The sequence below is a fragment of the Cinclus cinclus genome, chromosome 3, assembly GCF_963662255.1.
Source record: "Cinclus cinclus chromosome 3, bCinCin1.1, whole genome shotgun sequence".
NCBI classification, from domain to species: Eukaryota; Metazoa; Chordata; class Aves; order Passeriformes; family Cinclidae; genus Cinclus; species Cinclus cinclus.
The window spans coordinates 15,517,355-15,538,508 of record NC_085048.1 but is presented as its reverse complement, the minus strand read 5'-3'; the positions used below and the strand labels follow the sequence as shown (position 1 = coordinate 15,538,508).

General features: G+C 36.6%; 1 protein-coding gene across 5 annotated transcripts in view; it reads right to left on the bottom strand.

The window, feature by feature from the left end:
- KIDINS220 (kinase D interacting substrate 220) overlaps positions 1–21,154 on the bottom strand; it is a 67,604-nt gene that overhangs the window by 9,535 nt on the left and 36,915 nt on the right. For 2 of the 5 annotated variants that reach the window (XM_062489710.1, XM_062489708.1), the window contains 2 exons: positions 12,584–12,762; positions 9,258–9,484 (listed from right to left, as the gene is read on the bottom strand). In XM_062489710.1, the coding sequence (XP_062345694.1) occupies positions 9,258–9,484; positions 12,584–12,762 (406 nt within the window). Of the gene's footprint in view, positions 1–4,786; positions 4,844–5,717; positions 5,833–9,257; positions 9,485–12,583; positions 12,763–21,154 lie in introns of all 5 variants that reach the window. The other 3 variants (XM_062489705.1, XM_062489709.1, XM_062489706.1) reach the window with 3 other exon arrangements.

Genomic DNA, 21,154 nt, shown 5'->3' with positions numbered 1-21,154 from the left:
TCTCCATCATATGTCCTTGAAATGGACTTCAAGGTGTGCAACTATCAGCCTCATGTGGAAACACTACTGGGGGCTCTGGGGAATTTGAACCTGGCAGTTCACACACTTGCCTGGAAATAGCTGGGGCACCAATCTTTGTTTCTTCAACCATTCCTAATTTTTTTAATGTCATGTCAACTGGATAACAAACTAACAAAAGATACATATCCCATTTTCTGGGAAGGCAATCTACCTAAATTACTGCAGAAAAATTAAACTTTTAAATTCCACTCCAGTCTAAGCACTTAAACTAGGGCTTGGTATTCCTTTAGAGGACATGCCAGCTACTTTTCAGATTCTGCAATGTCTCCCTAATTAGGTGCCTACAATATCTAATCAGTTATCATACAGGCATCTAAAGGACAAATTTTGGGTCTTAATTTAGTCAGATTTTTAACACATCTAAAATCTGTATCATGTCACGAATATATGCCAATCATCAAAATGAAGGAAATGACAGAATGAAGCTTCACCCATAATCTATTTATCATATACTTCTTTTATGAACGTCTTTAATTTACCTCTTTAAGAAATTACTGTGGGTTCTTCAGAATACCAGCTTTATCCATTATTTCCTCATAAACACACTATTTACTACCAGCATGAGTTACATAATATATCAACAAAGACAAGATACTAAGTTAATTCAAATATTAATTATATATTGAAAGAAGGGTTATCGATTAAAATAAAATAAACTGTTATAGCCAAAATTATATTGTGGCACCACTAAAACAAATGATCCCTAAGCAACGTGTGTTAGCAGTTGCCGTTGTTCTCAGAATCTACTAAATATATTATCTATGCTATACCCAGAAATAAATGAAGAAAAGTTTTATACACTTCTAATTTAACAGATTCTTGTTCAGATCAAAATATTTTTCTAACAATCAAGGACAAGCAATTCTTTCTGCATGCATTTAAGACCTAGTTTAGAAACTTTGCTTTCAGTGTATAAAAGAGATATGTAAAAGCTGAAATATTTAGACTATTTTTGTAAACGTATGAACTGTTTGAAATAGATGCACATTAATCCAAATCATTCTTTATGAAAAGCACTCTCTGAAGAATAAGTAATGTCATAGCTTTAGGGATATTGTCATCATGTAAGTGAATTAAAACTGTACTTAAACTGACACATTTTTCAGCCTTAGTGGTTTTGTTAGAGATGCTTAGAGAACATTAGTCTGAAAAGTATTTGCCATGCAAAAGCTAAAAGCAGCTTGTCAAAACAAACCTCAAGGCTAGTAATGAGCACTAGTTTACAGACAGCCCAGCATGAAGCACCAGTATGATAGCTTCTGGAATGACTCTGAAACAAGTGAATGAGAATTCACAGAAAGTGGCTGTACCTGTCTGTTTTTGTTTAACTCAGACTTACAAAGCTTTGAGAAAAGGACAAAACAGAATTAAAAGAAACAACAGCTTAAAGTGACATCATAAAGGTTGAACATACAGAGAACATGCTTTGAAGTAAACAGAGGAAATCAGGGTTAGGACAGACACTGGACATTTTCATAATGTGATTAAACTTTTAAAATAAATCTTAAAAATATAAATTTAGGATATGCTATACAAATACTATTTTTATGAGTAGACTATTCTGTTTTGCATTTGTAAAAAACTACTTGCTGTATTCTGTTTTGCACATGGGTTTTAATTATGTTTCTGACAGAAGATCCTCCTTGTAATGAAACATTCTCCTGCCACTTCAAGATCAAATTATATCACCAATGTACCACAAATAATTTTTCAAACTTCTATCGAACCAAATCTGCCAACTCCCCTCATCCCCACTCCCCCAAAAAGGCTCCAAAAACAAACCAGCAGCCCCCACAGAACAGAAAAGTTATTTCTTATAAGCACAAATATTCAAAGCACAAAAATGCTACACAAAAGCACTGGAAAATCCATAAGAAAACTCCCATGCCATACATTTTCATTCATGCTCAAACTTTTGAAAAGTACTTTCAGTTTCTTAAGAAGTACTCTGTATTTATCTATACTACATGCTCTGGGCCACCTAAGTCCTCATTCAAAGCACGCATACTACATCTTAAGGGATTATATATTCAGTGCAGTATGAACAATTTTATTTAAACAAAGTAATTATATTGGAACAAGCTACTTCCTATGAAGTCAAAATTAACAATGCAAACTAAAGCACAAAATCAAGTTTATGACAGATAAGCACTGCTAATGCTAGTTTGATTTCTAACACAAAAGGGAATTCCGTGAACCATTTCATGTTACCATTCCACGACTGGTAACACTGCAATCCACTTACAAACTCTTCAAAGGGCACTCTAGAAGTTTTTGTAGTTATTCAGAAGTAAGCATTTGTACAGTAAAACCAGCAGAAATGCATGCTTGTCTCCATCACAGATGATAAGGCTGGCATCTCAAGACTATTTTAATTAGAGATTCAAGCTGATAGCCAAAAATCTGCAAAGCACCTTCATGCTGATACAACTAAATAGATGGTATTTGCTCAACTTACCAGTTTAACATCTATGTTTTGATCCATTCAGCAAAGAACAGTAAACTATGGTCTGAGATAGACAAGTTTTATCATCAGCAAAAGAATCTAATTATAGAAGGTGGCTGACGTAAAATTCTTGATACAGGATGACTATACTCAAAATATTCCTGATTTTTACTAAGATAACCTAGACCTATGTGAATTTCATGGGACTAATGATGACAGTCTGCAATATCAGAACTAGGTCACTCCAACATCAGACTGACAACAATGGCAGACCCATAACTAGATCACAAAATAGCCTCCACACAGCTTTGTCAACTCATGCAATAAGCAGACATTATGATCTGTATGAAAAAAAGTACTACAGAGTAATTCTGTTTTTTCACCCTGTTATGACACAAACATTCAAAACAATGATTATTCTCCATTTTACACAGGAGTTGCAACATTTCTGGCTCCTTGCCAGTTTAGCATGAAAGACAATTTTGATTCTACATGCTCCTTTTGTTTTCAATCACCAAACCAATTACACATCTCGGTGTTCATTAACCACTTTGTGCAGGTTTTTTTAGTTTATTTAATTACTTTGCGTGCACCAAACCATTTAATAAGTTGGATCACTTATACAGTAGCAACGACCCATCAATTAAGAGCTATGTAAATAGCTGGATGAAATTATTATACCCATCATCTACAGATAACTGTAGCACATAACACAAATATAATATTGTTCCCTTTCATAGAAAATTCAATAAAGTTGACAAAATAAGTGTATTTAGAGTAGATGAAACCCTGAGAAGACATCACATATCATATCCTGACTAACAACCTTCTTGTCAACTTCCCAAGAGGCTTTAAAAAAAATTCAAAGTTTTAGATTTACAACATAGGTTAAATATTGCTAAGTCTTAGAAAATTATATGAAAGAACGGTATGCTGCATTACAGACTCACAATAGTATAAATTAAATTTAAAAACAATCTAACAAAATATTCCATTATCTTTATCTCAAAGGAAGTTTCTTTTTAATGTTTTAATTCCTGTATTTTCATACTTAGAGAGGCAATAGGTTACTTAACTTACAGGAGTTTTTCAGACTGCTGTTTGAAGCTGCACCTAAATGTGCAGTAATATAAACACTCGGCAGCAATCAGAAGAGCACCCAGTTCCAGTTCTGCTGCTGGAACTCATTCACTACTTTTACCCAAGGTTAAATCCCACTTTTCCAAGCTTGTGTCCCTTCCCATATTCACAGGGACACACACTCTTCAGCCATCACGCTAATACTTTTGAGAAAGTCCTTAATCTTCCTTGCACTGATAAGTCTCAAAGGTCTGGGAAAAGAATGGGATACTGAGATAGGGAATCAAACACAAGGATGGCTTTTCCAAAGGAAAAATTACTCCAAAGTCATCCCTTCACACAAGATAGCAAATGACTTGGGAGAGAGAAATTTAGTGCACCTTTTCCATTGCACTGCACATACATGGTTTCTCAGTGAAAGTTATGCACAGTTAAACAGAGTTTGGAATCTGTGTGGGGTTTGGTTTTTTTCATTACACAACAGTTGAAAGACATTTTTGCAAAGATTTACTAAAAGAAAAAATAAATGCAATCAAACTATAACTGTCACCAACAACTGCTGGCAGCAAATACTAAGATAATAATGACAGTCATATTTAACTCTTTGTTTTGGTATAAATCATGATTACCATAATTAGAGTTAAAACATATACCATAAAGATGACATCCTAAGTATGAATACTTAGGATAAAACAAAACAAGTCATAGAAAAGGTAACTGCTAACATTCTGACTCAAGAGTAGGATTATGACCATCAATGTTTTATCTTTCCATTTCTATCAAAGCTGCCTTATACTGTGTTACCTGCTTTATGTCACCAACTAAAGAAGTAGGGCTTGGGTGAGAGAGTTGACTGAAGCAGAAAAACACAATTACTTCTAAAACTTAAGCACTGAATTCTACACTCTGTTTAGCTACCACAACACTTTACTGAAAGCTCACCACAGCTACTGAGAAAGGCAAGGGGAAAACTACAGGGGAAAATAAGAGTATGTCTTACAAGTGAAATATTAGCTTTTAAATTCATTCACAAACTACATTAGTTTTCAACTACTCTATTTGCCCACCAAAGCCACTGATGCAGTGTTAGTGAACTGCAGTTATGATTAATGCAGACTCATTACTGCTGAAAAAGCAATGAGATGCTAAAATTTCCACACCACATGACTACTCATTTACCATTGAGGGGTCTGTGGGTGAAGGAAGCCCCTCATCAGCATCCTCCTTGATAACATCCTAACAACAACAAAATATTATGGTTTGGGTAAAACGATCAAGGGCTCAACAAAAATTATGAAGTAAACAGTGAATGAGAATGATCTCATAATAATACATAATTCAACAGAAACATATTTATTTTCTTTAAGTGATTAAAGCTTTTACCATCTTTCAACAGCCTTGCTCATTGTATCAATGCCCTAGAATTAAAGCAACCAACAAGTGAGGCTTTTACTTTTTCTATCTTTCCTTAGTTCATAATACCACTTGAACAGCCATCTGTCAGTAAAATAAATACTGTTAAATAGAATATTTATTATTCTATAGGAAGCTAGAAAAGTCTGCTAGTTTTGCCCTTCTAATGGGTAAAATTGAATTTTATGTACTTGCAAAAACACTTAAGATAAAATGTATTTTGTTTTACTTAAATATTAAAAATATTTTAACATTTAAATTTGATTTTCCAGTTTCTAGCATTCTTTACAACATCAAAGGATGCAATTTTATCTTCTCCAGATACAAAGAATTTGTGACATATTATTAAAAAAAGAATTGAACATAAATTTACAAGTAGCAGTCATTTCCTTATATAACTACATGTATTTAGGTACTATAATACAGTTGGCATTTTCATTAATATATTTTTTGCCAGTATCACAGGTCATTCTCCTCTAATCTTTATATATGGATGCTAGAATTGGTTTTGCTCTGTAAGGAATTTCTAAAGTTAAAACAAAATACATTTACATTACATGTTAATAACACCTTTTCTTAAAATATTTATAATATAACACTTATACTTGTCTAACGCAGAATATAATTAATAACCTTCATTTTCATTACCCACTATATTTATTGTCTAGGTTAGTATTTGAATTACCCTTCAAAATACTTACTAGGCCATTGTTCTGATCTCTGGACAAACTCGTTTTTAGTGGTGGACGTGAGATGAGATGAGAACTGCCAGGGTAATACCTTGGCATGTAAAGATATGGGGCAAAGAATGGCTATGGAAAAAAAAAAAGGTGTAACAAAAAAGGGACAAACAATTACACAAATCAAAATGTAATAATAAAATAAAAATCATTACAACAAAACACATGCTGTAGTTGAGTTTCATTAAGTAAAAAAGAGCAATTACTAATAGCTTTCTTTAATCATTGAACCATTGAACAGAATTCAATCAAAAGCTCTAGAATGAGTTCTTCAAAATCACTCAGCAAATGATCCCCTCATTTTCCTCCAAGTCAATGTGTGCTCTGGTATAGTTTTCTGGAGGAACAGAGTCAGAATGGTTTTGATAGCTACACTCTAACATCTGTTTTCAATATGGGAAAATGACAATTTAACAATAATTCTGTCAACTTCACACTCTGACTCTCTAAACTAAAAAATCAGATGCTCAGTAAAACTTTGGGTCATTCATAATAACCAAGACAATTGTACCAAATGAACAAAAAGTGTGATACATAATAGCATCACTAGAACTTCCCATACTTGTGGCACACAACCTGGGGGCTTCCACAAACACTAGGTTTTATATTGTAGCAGACAGTACTGGAGTTTGTTTTGCTGGAAATATATTAATGCATATTGTTCAACAGAAATACTATTTTAAGGGACAGTGTTAATTTAGACTTTAGGAAAAGCAGAATTAAGAGCACTCATTGCTTTCAACTCCTTGCCCAGTTCATAATAAAACTCCCAAAATAATAACAAAAAAAAAACCAAAACTAAAAACCAACAAAACACCATAAAAACCTAAAAGAAATCTCAAAACAATGGCTGTATTACTGATTTCTGATGTTTCTGTGCATAGCATTTTCAAAACTGTATCATCCACATACTTCACAAGAGAATGTATTATCTGATTTGTGTTTCTGCACATGACAAGATTCTGATTAGTCTACAGCACCAAATTCAGTACAGAGTGAATAATTCTGTGACTCAAGAGATAATCTATGAGAAAGGAATAAAATTTGTTGAAATATTCCACTTTAGATTTGCCAATAAGGACTTAAAAACTTCTATATTTAGAAGCACCTCTAAACGAATGGAGAAATTCAAGTTTAATTTCTGAGTATATCATTTATGTAGACAGCATATGCTACAACTTCATGCACTTTATGGAAAATAAAAACGGTTCCATATTCTTAGCTGCTAGAGGTAGATTCTGAGCACTTTCACAAAAATTTCATATGCTCTTCCAACATCCAAAGTTACACAATACTCATTGTAACCATTAGTCTAAATGGGGAAGTTTGGTTACCTAGCCTTTGCCTTATTGTTATTTTCCTTATTATTTGGCTAGTATAGAATGATGCAGGAAAGTTCACTGAATTAAAACTATTCCGCTGTCATAAGGCACATGCTACAAATGATATCAACTTTTTATAAGAGAGATTAATTCCCAGAAAATACCACAGAATAATTTAATGCCTCAGTTTTCCACTAACAGCTTAAACCATGTGGAAAACCCCCAAGCATGAAATGTTTAACGACCAAATTGCATTCAAGTGCCCAGCTCTCACTGCAGAGCCTCTCCTCTGAAACACACAGGGAGCTTGCTGGTTGCATGATATCAAACTACAAAGGAATGGAAAAAATCTGTCTACTAGGGCAATTATCCCACAATCCTCTCATAACTTCTAATCAATAACTGAGTTCACTTCACCTACTCCACTGTTTCCCAACTGTGGGACTAATTCTCCATTACAAGCCAAGCACTACAGACTCAATCTTCATTTGAAGTACAATACAGGTATCAAGAAAACATGAGATCAATATAAATATATATTGGGCATAAACCAGTGCAGAGTTGCTCTTCAAGTCTGAAGATAGCCCACAAAGCTTAATGAATGTAGTAAAACATCATTTTATCAAGATATCAAAGAATTTTCTCTTCTTTTGTGAAAAAAAAAAACAAAACAAAAAAGTACTCACATACCATAACTTCTCATTCTCACCCAGGAAATCCCAATTAGACTTGCCTACTGCTCTGACCTTCCCTGTAAGAAACATCATCTCCACAATGACAGTACCTTTATGAGTCCAAAGTGATGAATACAGTTCTCTGACATTATTTATTGACACACTAAAACCAACTCTACTTTAGAAAGGCTGTATAAAATTCCAGTGAGAAAGGCCAAATTTAGCCTTCAGCAGGCAAAAAAGTAAGCACGCCATAAGCCTTAACACAAATGAACAAATAAACTCTTTGTAACAGCTTATTGTTTCTCTCATGCTTATTGGAGCCAAACACCCCCATACAGGTTTCAACAGTTTATCACCCCTGACTTTAAACCTTGTCATGTACAGTAACACAAAACAGGGCAAAACAGACACAAAAATAGGGCTTCCAATGAAACAGCTACTCGGACTAAGCTGAGTTAATATCAGCACAAATATTTATGCTTTAAGCATTTATCAGTGTTGGACTACTTCAAAATATATGTTATTTTACATTATTTTCAACAAAAGAGCATACTATCACTGTCTTGAAGGTATATAAGAATAATTTTAGAATAGATAACTTTAAACGTTCTGGCCTACATTTTTTTGCTTTGAATAACATACACTGATTTAGGAATAACTCAATTTACTTTTCAGCTTATTAGGTTATACGTTTATCTACAGTCAAATCTACTTAATGTTGAGGCTATTTCCTGTATATAGAAGTAAACTATGACTTTTATCAGTTTGCTGAGTTTTTTTCATGATAGCACTGCAGAAAAAAAAAGTGAAAAATAAAGTTTAAAAATACCAAATACATCCCACAAAACCAGAAAGTTTAGACTCTCTTCGACTATACAGTAAAGCACTTCATTCAATTCTCACATGAGGCATTCCCAGGACTGTGTTTTCCGAGGCTCAAAAATAGCTCAAAAATGTATGTTTTATGCAATTAATGTTAATTCCTTTGAACTAGTACAACACCATCTTAGGGAAAAGATCACAGAACAACCTTAAAAAGAGACAAAAGGGAAGACAGACATACATTTTTATAATCCATCTCCCCACTTGAGTTTCCATATGCTCTAACTAAAGTCACCAAAAAAAGATGGGATCCCTTCCAATGTCTGTGAGTAAGTGAACAACAGAGCACAGCATACCCTCCCTCAAAAAAAAAAAAAAAAAACAAAAACAAAAACAAACAGAAAAACTCCACAAATAAAAAAACCCTTGCAATATCCTACAATTGAGCAGCATCTCAAAGTTACCTTTTCCCTTCTGTAATTCGTTTTTGTGGTGCCATTTACCATGTTTCTTCCCCAGACAACAGGGACTGGACATTACTGCAAAATTTGTCAACTTTTGGACTTTTCTCCATTCCTAAATAAAAGCTGCATGGGTATTTTAATATTTAACAGATGACATCTGCAGTATTACCAGACTACATCAGCAGAATGTTAATTGGATCTCGATTATTTACCCGATTGTAAAATGGATGCTGAGGTCCTGTCATACCACTATAGTAACTGCTGTGAGGCTGTGGGGATAAAACTCCACTATTGAAAGGCCCATTGAAAGAGGTTGTAGAAGAGCAAGCTGAGGAAGGCTGACTGAACAGAGATGTTGCTCTAGCAGGTGCCTCATGTAAAGGCAAGGTGGGATAAGGAAGTCCTCCAATATTCATCTGATCTCTTGCAGCACGAACGTCTGAAAAATAAATTGGTAACAAGAATAAGATTTTGCTTGAAGTACTTGGAAAAGTTTTTGTTTGCCAATTCACCACAGTACCTCTTTGCATATTTAACTCCAGAACTCATCAAGAAGGTCAAATTTCAGCTGGATTTCTCTTGATGATCCCAACTACACAGAAGTCTTTAGGAAAGCTAGGAGGGTTTGTCACATAATATTAAATCACTCCAAACATCTGTGGGGTTTTTTGTTTGTTTGTTTGTTTGTTTGTTTTTAACATGGCATAAAGCAACCTAACAGTCACTCTCCAAGAGAAGCTGCTCCAAGGCTGGTCTGTGCCATGGCAGAGTGACAAATCTCAGTGCACAGGGGCCTCTTCTGATACAGCAGGGGCTGTCAATGCTCTTACAGCAGGTGCTACAAAGACCTGGGAGGTATCAAAGAAACCAAGCTCCCCAACAACCCTCAGTCCAGGGAGTGTGACAAAGTAGTTTGTGTGGCCAGGGGTGCAGGAAGAGAGCAGTCACCCTACTAAAGAAGTGAGCTCCCTTGGTGGTCATCATCCTCTTGAAAGGATCTCAGAGATGGCATTCACAAGGGACAAACCTATAGTCCTCTGCACTCACCAGAAAGGATGTGACAATGCAGACAGAGCTCCCATCCAGGTCTCAGGCTGTGGGGGGGAGGAGGGGAGAGGTGGGCCCAGAATCTGTCACCAGTCTTGGATGGCAGTAGAGACAACAGCTGTGTGAGACATGACCAGGTAGACAAAACCAGGACCAGCCTGGTGGCAGAGTTAAGTAAGGAAGCAGAAAGACTAAGAAGCATGAGAGAGTCAGAGGACAGAGACTGCTGGAATCATGCTCTGGCCTCCCTGAGACAGAACAGCCGCCAGAAAAAAGCCAAGATCCGGGGGGCCTTGTATTCTCCCCACAACAGCCAAAAGGCACCTGTGCCAGGGGACATTCATGCTGGACATCGGGAACCATTTCTTCACTGAAAGTGTTACAGAGATCAGCCACGAACTCCTGAGGTAACAGAAGCCAACAGGGAAACACCACTTGAAATACTTCAAAGAAATTAAAAGGTGTTCCTCTAAGAAGGTGACACAGCTGACTGTCCAGCTGAGGTACCTCTAGCTCAGTGCACACAGAGTGGACAACTAACAGGAGAAGCTGGAAGCCACCATGCTGCTAGAAAGCTATGACCCAGCTGCCATTCCAGAAACTTGGTGGATGAATCCTATGACTGGACTGCAACTATTGATGGCTGCAGGCTGTTCAATGGGACAGGAGAGGAAGGAGGGGAGGGGAGGAGAGGCTGCCCTCTACATCAAGAGATAGAGAGATTGCAAATTCTTAAAAACATCAGCAAGGAGGACCCCACGAACTAGTGGCCTGTCAGCCTCACCTCCGAAGATCATGGACTAGATCGTCTGAGAAGTTTTGCTAAGGCACATGGAGGACAGAGGAGATTTGCTTCAACCACAGTTCTCTGTGTACTCTCACTTCTCACAGCTCTCACAGTACTGCCTGACCAATCCTGTGGCCTTCTGTGAGGAGTGACTGCATCAGTGGACAAGGGAAGGGCTACAGATATCATTTATCTGGATTTCTACAAAGCTTTTCATGTAGTCCCCCACAATATCCTTCTCTCTACATTGGAGATACATTTGATGAGTAGACTGTTACACAGATAAGCAACTGGGTGTGGACAATTTGATCCAGAGGGTAGTGGTCAATGGCTTAGAGTCCTGACAGAAATCAGTGACAAATGCTGTACCTCAGGGGGTCCATACTGGGACCAGTGTTATTTAGTATCTACATTAATGACATGAATTAAGAGATGAGTCTCAGCCAGCCCACAGATGACATCAAGCTGAGTGGTGCAGTTGACATACCTGAGGGATGAGATGCCATCCATCTCATCCAGGGACCTGGACAAGCTCAAGAAGTAGACCTATGGGAATCTTATGAGGTTTAATAAGATCACCTGGGTTGGGTTAACCCTAGTAACAATCCAGGCTGGGGGATGAACACATCCAGAACAGCTGGGCTGAGGAGGACTTGGGGGTGCTGTGGATGAGAGGCTGGACTTTACCCAGCCATGTGCTCTTGTAGCCTGGAGAGCCAAATGTGCCCTGGGCTGCATTCAAAGCAGGATGGGCAGCAGTGATGGAGGGGATTCTGCCCCTCTGCTCTGCCCTGGTGAGACCCCTGGTAGGGGGTCTCTCACCCCTGGTGAGACATGCAGTGCTGGATCCAGCTCTGAGGTCCCCAGAAAAAGAAGGACATCAATGTATTTTAGCAAATCCAGAGCTGGGATTTTTCAGAGAGAAGGCTTTGGGGTGACCTAACTGCAGCCTTCTAGCACCTGGAGGGAGCCTACAAGAAAGGTGGAGAAAGACTATTTACAGGGACAGGACAAGGGGGAATGGCTTCAAACTGAGCATAGGTTTAGATTAGAAGGTTTAGATGTTATGAAGAAATTCTTTACCATGAAGGTGGTGAGGTACTGGAGTAGGCTGACCAGAGAACTTACGGATGCCCCAACACTGGAAGTGTTCAAGACCAGATTGGATGGGGCTCTCAGCAACCTGGTCTAGCGAAAGGTGTCCCTGCATATGGCAGGGGGCTGGAACTAGATCACCTTTAAGGTCCCTTCCAACCTAAGCCATTTGAACATTCGAAGGAACAACTCTCCTAGAAGGAAAGACTGACAGAGCTGAAGTTCTTCAGCCTGGAGAAGACTTTGTTTCACTAACTTCATCTCTATAGGGTTTTACATATATTTTCAAAATAGTTAATAAAGGTCTGAAGCCAACTTGCATCTCTTCTGCTAATATGCCATTGTGTGTATTGGATTCCTCCATCTCCCACAACGCTCTGCAAAGCAAGAACAGCGGACTTTGCCCTCCAAAAGCAAAGTTTTAATCTAGGATGGTCTGGCTGTTACAGCAAAACTATTAAGTGAAACTGAATGGCCTCTTACTGAAGTCAAATCTGACAATTTGAAGGTATGATTTGATAAACTAATGAGCATTCTGTGTAACACACCAAGTAGCTCTACTTAAAATAAATAATAGATATGTCATTTTCCATTTGAAAGGATACTCACCTGCAATGATTTCTCGTAGCTTGGGATCCAAGTTCACTGTACAAGGCAAAAAGGTTCTTACATCACGTGCAACAAGGACAGGTGTTCTTGAGGATAAAAATACTTCAAAGTTCCGTATATCTGCATCAATTTCAAGTAGAGGTTCAACATCTTTAGTTGTAGGAATATTCTTTGAAATTCTGGGGGGTGAAATTAGATACATCATAAATCATATTTATTAGAGTATGACTTCAGTTTACAAAGTAATATTCTAGGGTGCAATACTAGTACACTTGCACCCATTCTCCCCGTTCTCTGAAAAATAAGAGAACCCATAAAGAGCTGCACAGTCTGCGGAAAGATCAATGTAACATTTTCTAATATGCAAAAAAACCTCAAACTGCTGAACAATCTGATCTAATGTTATGCTTCAGAGAAATGTCAAAGAAGTCATACATCAGTAATGTCAAATCCAAAGTAAGGGGAAGTTAACATCTGTGAACTTTAACCCCAAATATCTATTCAAATTTCTATACCCAATTCAGAAATTCCATGGGAAAAACAATCTCATTTTTAAACTAACTTTTTGTAACAGGAATCTTAGAAGTTGATCAAAATCTAACTGCATCCATTGTAAATAGTGGGAAAACAACTACCACCTGCTTTCAAGTAATTCACCTTCTAAGAAAAAGCCACAAACAAACGAAAACAACAAAACCATGAGACATGATCAATGTAAGGGACTGTTCATGCATTATGACTATTGTCAAGCAACAGTGGGGGTTTTGTGAGCACTAGTATAAAGGGGAGTTTCAGGAAGGAACAAGTAGAAGGATTAAATGTTAGTCTTGTGGAAGTTTATGAAAAGCTCCTACCAAGCAAGTGATGGAGGCTGACATTGTTCAGATGGACCTATCTTATTTGATGTTTCATCTCATAGTACTGGTATCTCATATCAAATGAGAAATGATAATCTCAATTATCATAAGATTACTACAACAAAAATGTATTTCTCACACCCAGCATAGTAAAAATGTAAACAGTGAAAGAATGCACTGAGAATGGTGGATATAGTTACAGTAAGGGCTATAAAGTGACTGTGACACCACTCTATATGGATACCAGTGATGGATACCATACTGCACATAAAGTAAAAATAGAAAAAAATTAGGAGAAGAAAAAACAAAACAAACAAACAAAACCAACACCTTTATATAAATATAAAATTAATTATGATTTTTAATGGCTTTTTTCAAAGATATATTAAGACCATGACTCCATGACAAAGGGGAACAGCTTAGATATGTTGGCTGCTCTGTGAGCTGCTGTAATTTGCTTAAAAGAAATTGTAAGCATTTTCTCTGACTACTGGACAATTATAAGAGCTAAGGCAACTGCCAATGCTCTCATGGAAGAAATGAGTACACTGATGCATGGATGGGAAGGGAGGAAGGAGACTCATGCACACTCAGTAAATCAGTACACCAGGCATCTCTTACATTAAATAAATCCACTCGCATTTTGTCTTTGAAAAGAAAAAAAACAAACACTTAAAAGAAACCCCCAACTGGCTGTAATTGAACTGTATTTTTAATAGTGCTAATGAACTAAGTCTACCATTAGCTGAGCAGTCATACCCTATTTCACAATTTCTCTGCTTTTTAAAAGCAACAATCTTGTTTTATCTGTATTTTTAGATCCTCCATAGAGAATAGAATTTTATGTACCATGGGATTATTTCAGAGACAAAAGTGGCAGATCTGCACTTAGCTTTTAATGTTAAGAAAAATAAAATAATTGAGACTCAGTGCTTTATGCTTAAAGTAAGTGCAACTCCATTGCATTAAAAATGTATTTCAGCTGTGTTAATCTTTCAATCTGATGTTTTACTACATTCTTGCTATCCACTAGGAGTAGAATTAACAAATTCCTATAAATTTTACCAGAAAATAATGGTCCGTGTACCTAACAGACGGAGGATACTGCCAAACCATGCTGTCATAAACAGTGATTGTGAATAACCTGATTCACAGTGAGAGTTTACTTTATAGCACTGAAAAAATGTAAAAAATATAAAGCATACAAGCAAGTGTAGACTATTCTAACAAAGGCTGATTCTGCAAATCGTTATGAGACATTGTCCAGATGGCACTGGGGAAGTTATCCACTTTAAGAAAGCTCAGTGTATGTAAGACTTCAGAGACTCCAGCCTTAAGAGAATAAAAGGTGCTGCTTCTGTGAGAAGACAAACCTGACACTCAAAGGTTACAATTTCAAATAATGGGAACAGTTCCTTCTCCTGCGAGTTTAACAAAATCTAATACAAACTGAAAGTACTCCTAATCTCAAGGCATGAAGGGCCAAAAGAAAAAATAAGAACATTGGCAGTATCAAAGTAAAACTTGTATACTTCACAGAATCTGAGAAATGCTTATTTTACGCTAATATTTAGCAACTGCCGTAGGTTGTTCTATTTAGCCTTATATAAAACTACAACTAAACTGGCTGCAAATGTGTATGTTTTAAATCAAACATCAGATGGTGAAAAATACCCAAGATCCCTAATGCACACTTTAGTTATATATATTCATTATATATTTTTACTGCTAGTATTTTAGACAGGAGTTCAATACAGGGAAAGTAAAAATAAAGTCACTTTTCAAGTCAGGAACTGAAGAGTTAAAGAGTGGCCTACTTCAATACTTCAATCTACAAAATAAAAAGCCAAAAGAGAATGTGACATAGATTTAAATAAAACACACAGCTGATGAATCACATGAAACAAATTAGCTGATTTTTAATGCCAGCTCTACTTAAGTCTGAATGCGAACAGTGTTCCGAATACGATGAACAAAGCTACTGTTCAGAAGCCAATAGCCCACTGCTGGTGTGCAGATTGAAGTCTCTATTCTAACCTCCCGAGCTCAATGCCTTAAACTACGCCTTTGAAAGAAATATTTATGTAAATGATAATCTTTTGGCAAAGAGCCACAAAAACCATACGTGCCTGCACTTCTCAGATAAAAAAATAAAAGGTTAGCATTTAAAGCACTTTAGGAGTTGACTTTTTCTAAAATATAAGCATGCAGATCTAAAAATAAAGCACTGTGAACACACTATTCTCATTTTGGGGCTAGATTCCTGAGGCAGAAGAATTATTTTTTAAATCAGAAACATCAGAAAGTGTCAGTGTTACAGACTGTCTTTTTCCAGGAGAAACTACTTCAATTTAGAAGGAATGAAGCTAAAACAAAACATTTCATTGACTGAAGTGAATCTTAAAAATTAATTCCACTACTCTTTACATCTCTTTCCTGTAAGCAACTGAAATTAAAAACTGCTTTCATTGTGGAGTAAGCTATATTGTAACAATGATGAATTTTTTCTGGCTTTTTCCTCAAATACAGATAACTTAGTACAGGTATGCAGAGGCACACCATCTTATCTTTCATTCAAGAGACTGTAAATTAGATTCAAATTTATTCTAATTATGTTCACCTTCTACTTCCATGACTCACTTAGAAAATAACCACCATGGTCTGACAGTGTGTCCGGCACTGAATGCTGCCAGCATAGCTCAGAGGAAGTCACTAAACTGTTGTTGCACCTATCGACCATCTTCATTACACTGCTAGGTGGTGACAAAACAGCAACAGCCAAAATCAACCACCTTCATCCACGCTGGAGGTGCCCACATTGCCTATGCCATCAGTGATGTCGGGCCCTGGAATATGCTGACAGGATTTAGCCACGTCTTCCCACAGCCGAGGGTTTTGGGGCAGGTGCTCAAAGCTGTCTCTGACACGGCATAGCTGTGGTGACGAGCTGTGAGAAGCGTCACTGCAGGGCTCTCTTCCTTGAGCTAAGAACCACTTTTAAGCTCAGACCTTTGCCCTTGGAGCTCCTCCGAGCCACATCTATGTACCTTTGGTCTTGACCTTGACCGCTGGCAAACACACCACAGGGCTGTTTGCCGTCCCTGGTGACCGTCACTGAACCTGCTCCGCTCTTCCCGTTTGGCTACTGAGGGATCGCTCCCCTTGCTCACAGCGCCGTGCCTGCCTCGCTGCCCTCCTCAGCTCCCAGCTCACCCTCTCTCATGGAGCAGCCTGCCCTGCTGTTTCCACACTGCTGGAACGCTGACTTCTTTTCAAGCCCTCATATCCCAAAGGGCCATTCTCCCTGCTCTTTCCAAACCTCTCCCTGAAGGTAGAAACAAAGAAATGCTTCAAATTAATCCCTGCACACCTGTTTTTTTCCTTGTGTGTGTTACAGGAGGAAGTAACTGCATGGACAAGAGTCATTTAACTTTTTCACTCCATAAAAAGTAAATTACTTAATTAATTGCTATTAAATAATGGAGCAACAGAAGGCATGAACATGAAGGCATGTTATGTTTTATCTATCATGTGCTTTTTAATTTTTTCCTCTCAATATAGGACAAATTCAAAATATTGCTTAAAATAATGAAAAAATTTGTCATTAAAAATGAGAAAAAAAATTCCTGGAGGTTTGATACTGAGAAACACAAAAATCTTAGCTGTTATGCAATGTAATATGAAATTCTGATGCTTAACAGTCTGCTAATTAGAAGTCTGATCTCTAATTCCTAATACTCAAATCCTACTAATTAAGCTTTGTGCTGAAGTAACTTATCCTACTCTTCTCATGTCTGATCAATATAGTGACAGTGCTAAAAGTTCTCACACAAATCGTTCCAGGGACTTTTCCATACTATAAACAGATCAGCAACAGTGCTGCAAATATTCTCTCAAACTGAGAACTACAACAGGTCATTTGGACACTGAAAAAGAACATTTGCTTATATGCCTATTCGTATAAAGACAGGAATAAAAAGTCATCATACACTCAATAATATATCATAAGGGAATAAATTATTTATCTTAATAAAGACCAAAAAAACAGAAAGCTATATTAATAAAGATCAAAAAATGAGAAAGCTGAAGTTTGATATCTCTGTGTAGACAAAAATTTAAGTCTCCTCAGTGCATATTAGAAGAAGAGACTTCATTGAGCAGATGCAATAGCTACTTAAAAACTCCTATTACCATAGGTATTTAGAAAAGCTTTCTTTGCAAAACTGACTCTATTCAATGCAAGTACCTCTCCTCAGTGTTCCTGCTTTTGAGCATTTCAGAAAGCAAAAAGCAATCTGATGCTTACAAGATTGATATTTATTAAACTAATCTCCCACACCCAGTATCACACACTATCACTGAGCCATATTTAAAAGTTCTGTTCTTTAAACAACTCTCTGGCATACTTTATGATTAAAATAAAGTGTTAAAGCAGTTACAAATGCCCGGATTCATTCACAGCTTTGCAGTGCTATTTGAATTACAAAAGGCAAAAGAATTTTTAAAAAAGTGGGCATCAACCACCTACTATGCAACTGGTACACTGCCTTTTAACACTGAGACCACACTATTAGCACAGTAAGAAACATAATAACTTTATGTGCCCTGCATTTTAACTAAAAGGCAATAAAAGGAAACAGAAAAACAAAAAGCAGGTTAAATATTTTAGAAGCAATGCCTCACTGTGAGGTCTACAAGAATACTAAATTTTCTACTTAAAGGAAGATTTATTTAAACCTGGCCTGAGCAAAGATGATTGCAGAAAACATTATAATCAAAGTGATGAATGTGGCACCTTCCACAGCTTTTTCATTTTTAATTTCTATAATCACTAAATAGCTACACTTCTTAAATTAATACATCAATAGGCATTAAGCAACTCGTAAATCCTTCAAAAGTTCATTTCACCCTTTTTCTTAATAGGTATTTAAACAGTGTCAAAACTGGAATTAACATAATAACCTTTCAAAAAAGTTACATTTCAATGATCTTGCTCAGTTCCAACATTTAGAATTTCTACAGATTTGCTGAAAGCATGTAACATACTTTTCTAAAAGAATAATTCAATAGATACTTGTCTAAAGCACTGTAATGAAAAAGTAAACAGATAATGCTTATCTTCCGTTTTTATTTTACTTCTTTTCTTCTTACTTATGTATATTAACAAAAAAACCCTCAAATGATTTAAACAAAAGCTTTTAGCTCAACACATAATTGCAACAAAATTACAATAATTGTACCAATTAAAATAATCCTGAATGAACAGTTTGTCATCTTAATGTTCCAATGGTTTATAGAAGGATCTACTTAATTAGCTGAAATTGCTTTCCAATGTTAGTATCAAATGTCATTTGTTAAAAGTTGAACGATTTTGAAAATAATTTAACAAAGCAATTTTACAAAACACCAAGAACCAACATTTTCTTTTCAGCTGAATAAAGCAAGCAGATGTGTCATCAAATTGCTATAAAAATAAATGAGCCTTTATATGGAGAAAAATAAATTTTACTACTAGTGCTACAGAATACTATTTTTTATCAAATCAAATTCTTTAATAAAATAATTTCCTATCATTTATATCTTGGTGATATTTGTAGTATGCTAAAAATATACTTTCTTAAATTGAAGTAGTAAACAATCAAGGAGAAATATTCCACCATACATAAACCAGAAAAATGTTTTAAACTAAGTGATTTCTTAATTTGATTACCATGGGTGTATCACACAAGAGATCTGAATCTATCAGGAAAACATGACACCAATGAAACCACATTACAGAACTCCAAATCTATAGTAATGAATTGCAGTTTCACTTATAACTACATTAGTTTTTACCAGTTTAATTTCTAGAAAAAAGGAAAAAAAAAAACCAAAACAGTTCTGTGGTTGATTTCAAGGAGGGATCAGTAAAGACTGGGAAAAAACCCAAGCAAAATCATATAGTGGTGCTGAAACTGGACTAGAACTGAAGAAATAGCAATTTTTTCTATTACTGAAAAATTAGACAAAGCATGTCTATCCCACAATTCATCCCCTGGAATGGTATAAGAGTTCAAAAGCATTAAAATGAAAGTAATACATGAGCTATGGCTCACTTAGATCCTTCAGTTCCCTTCACCCCCTGCAACCCCCCTTTCCCCCAACAAAAAAAGAAAGAAAAAACAATGTAAGAAAAGAATACTGAATTAAAGAAAGCTGCTAAGCTGTTGCTCTAAATTTGGTGCATTCTTCCTCAGCACATCGTATAGCCATTCAACTTGCCCTCCATTGTAGGTAGGCATGCACACATATGTGCACAAAGACAGTATCACAGACATTAAATTAAGCCTAAGTGATGGATGAACTACACATTACTAAGTTTTAAGTAATGGTTACCTACAACTCTGAGGAAAGTGTAACTGTTTTCTTGTCCTGAAAAATCTCTTTTTTTCAAAATCAAAGAGTTCTTGATTTCCATAGTTTCCTTCAGCTTCCCAAAAAGCATATTTTCAAGGAGATTAAGGAAGGGTAGAGATAGTAATCTGAACAGATGGCTCATGAGAGTTTCTTCTATCCTGAGCCAATCTATTCTGTTCTAATATTTTTAATAAATACATTAAAATAGTCACCGAAATTTAGGGACCATCAGCTATTTACAAATATCCTTATAAAAAATCAAAAAGTTTTGTCTTAATATTCCAGTTTGGTCAGAGACCCCACCTTAACACCCCAGTTTGGTCAAAGTCTGGGCAAAGAATGACAGGCAGGAATGTCCCAACAAGCAGATTAACATCAGAAGCAGCCAGCAGGAAACACTTGAATAGAAGGTTGTGTGAATACCTGAATTCTGTAGTGTTAAATAATTTGTATATTCAGTCATGGGGAACAAGCACCCTTCCCTGCCCAGCATCATTAAGCACCAATGTCATGGTCTCTTTTAGGACTAGCTCCTCAGATATACCAGCCTTACATTTCTCACAATTTCAGCAGCTAATGGCTGGAATTATTATTAAGAAAGATACAGAACCCAGATCCTAACCCCACAAGAGAGAGGACAATATTTACCACACATCTACCTAATGCCTGGGTGAATGTTCTACCTATGTCTTGTATCCAAGCACGACCATGAGGAAATTCTCATGGATTGTCATCAACTTCATACTGGCTTTTTTTCTTTTCAAAGGACCCTCTGTAACAGGTAGATCATTAAATCGCTCTGGTACTCTGCAGTGCATTCCCTGCCCTTTCCTTTTCAAAGGCCAACTGGAACTTTTCTACAGTGGCCTTGCCTGACTGGACAACACAACTTGTTCACCAGCACCAGAATGGTCCCTGCAACTTGTCACACAGCCTGTCCCAGCACACAGTGTAACTAATTTAGACACATTTATCGTAGAAGTAAAGTACCCTTTGCTGCTGTGCTTTGTGCTGAACCTCATTTTCTCCTCCTGCTGCAAACATGCTGAAAATATTTTTTTTGTCCTTTACTTGGCTTCTTAAGGGCTTCGGTTACTGACTGAATAGGTTCTAAGTGCAAGGTAGGCCTCACTTTAGCTATTCTGTGCATTCACAACAGCAGAACTATTGATTTCACAGGAACTTCAGGGGTAAAAATTGAAACCATCCACAGTTTTTCAAGTGTCTAGAAATGTACTGTCATTTTCTGAAATGCCATACAAGACATTCTTGAACTCAAGAGGCAAGTGCATGCCTGAAGTTTCACTTTCAATTGTAT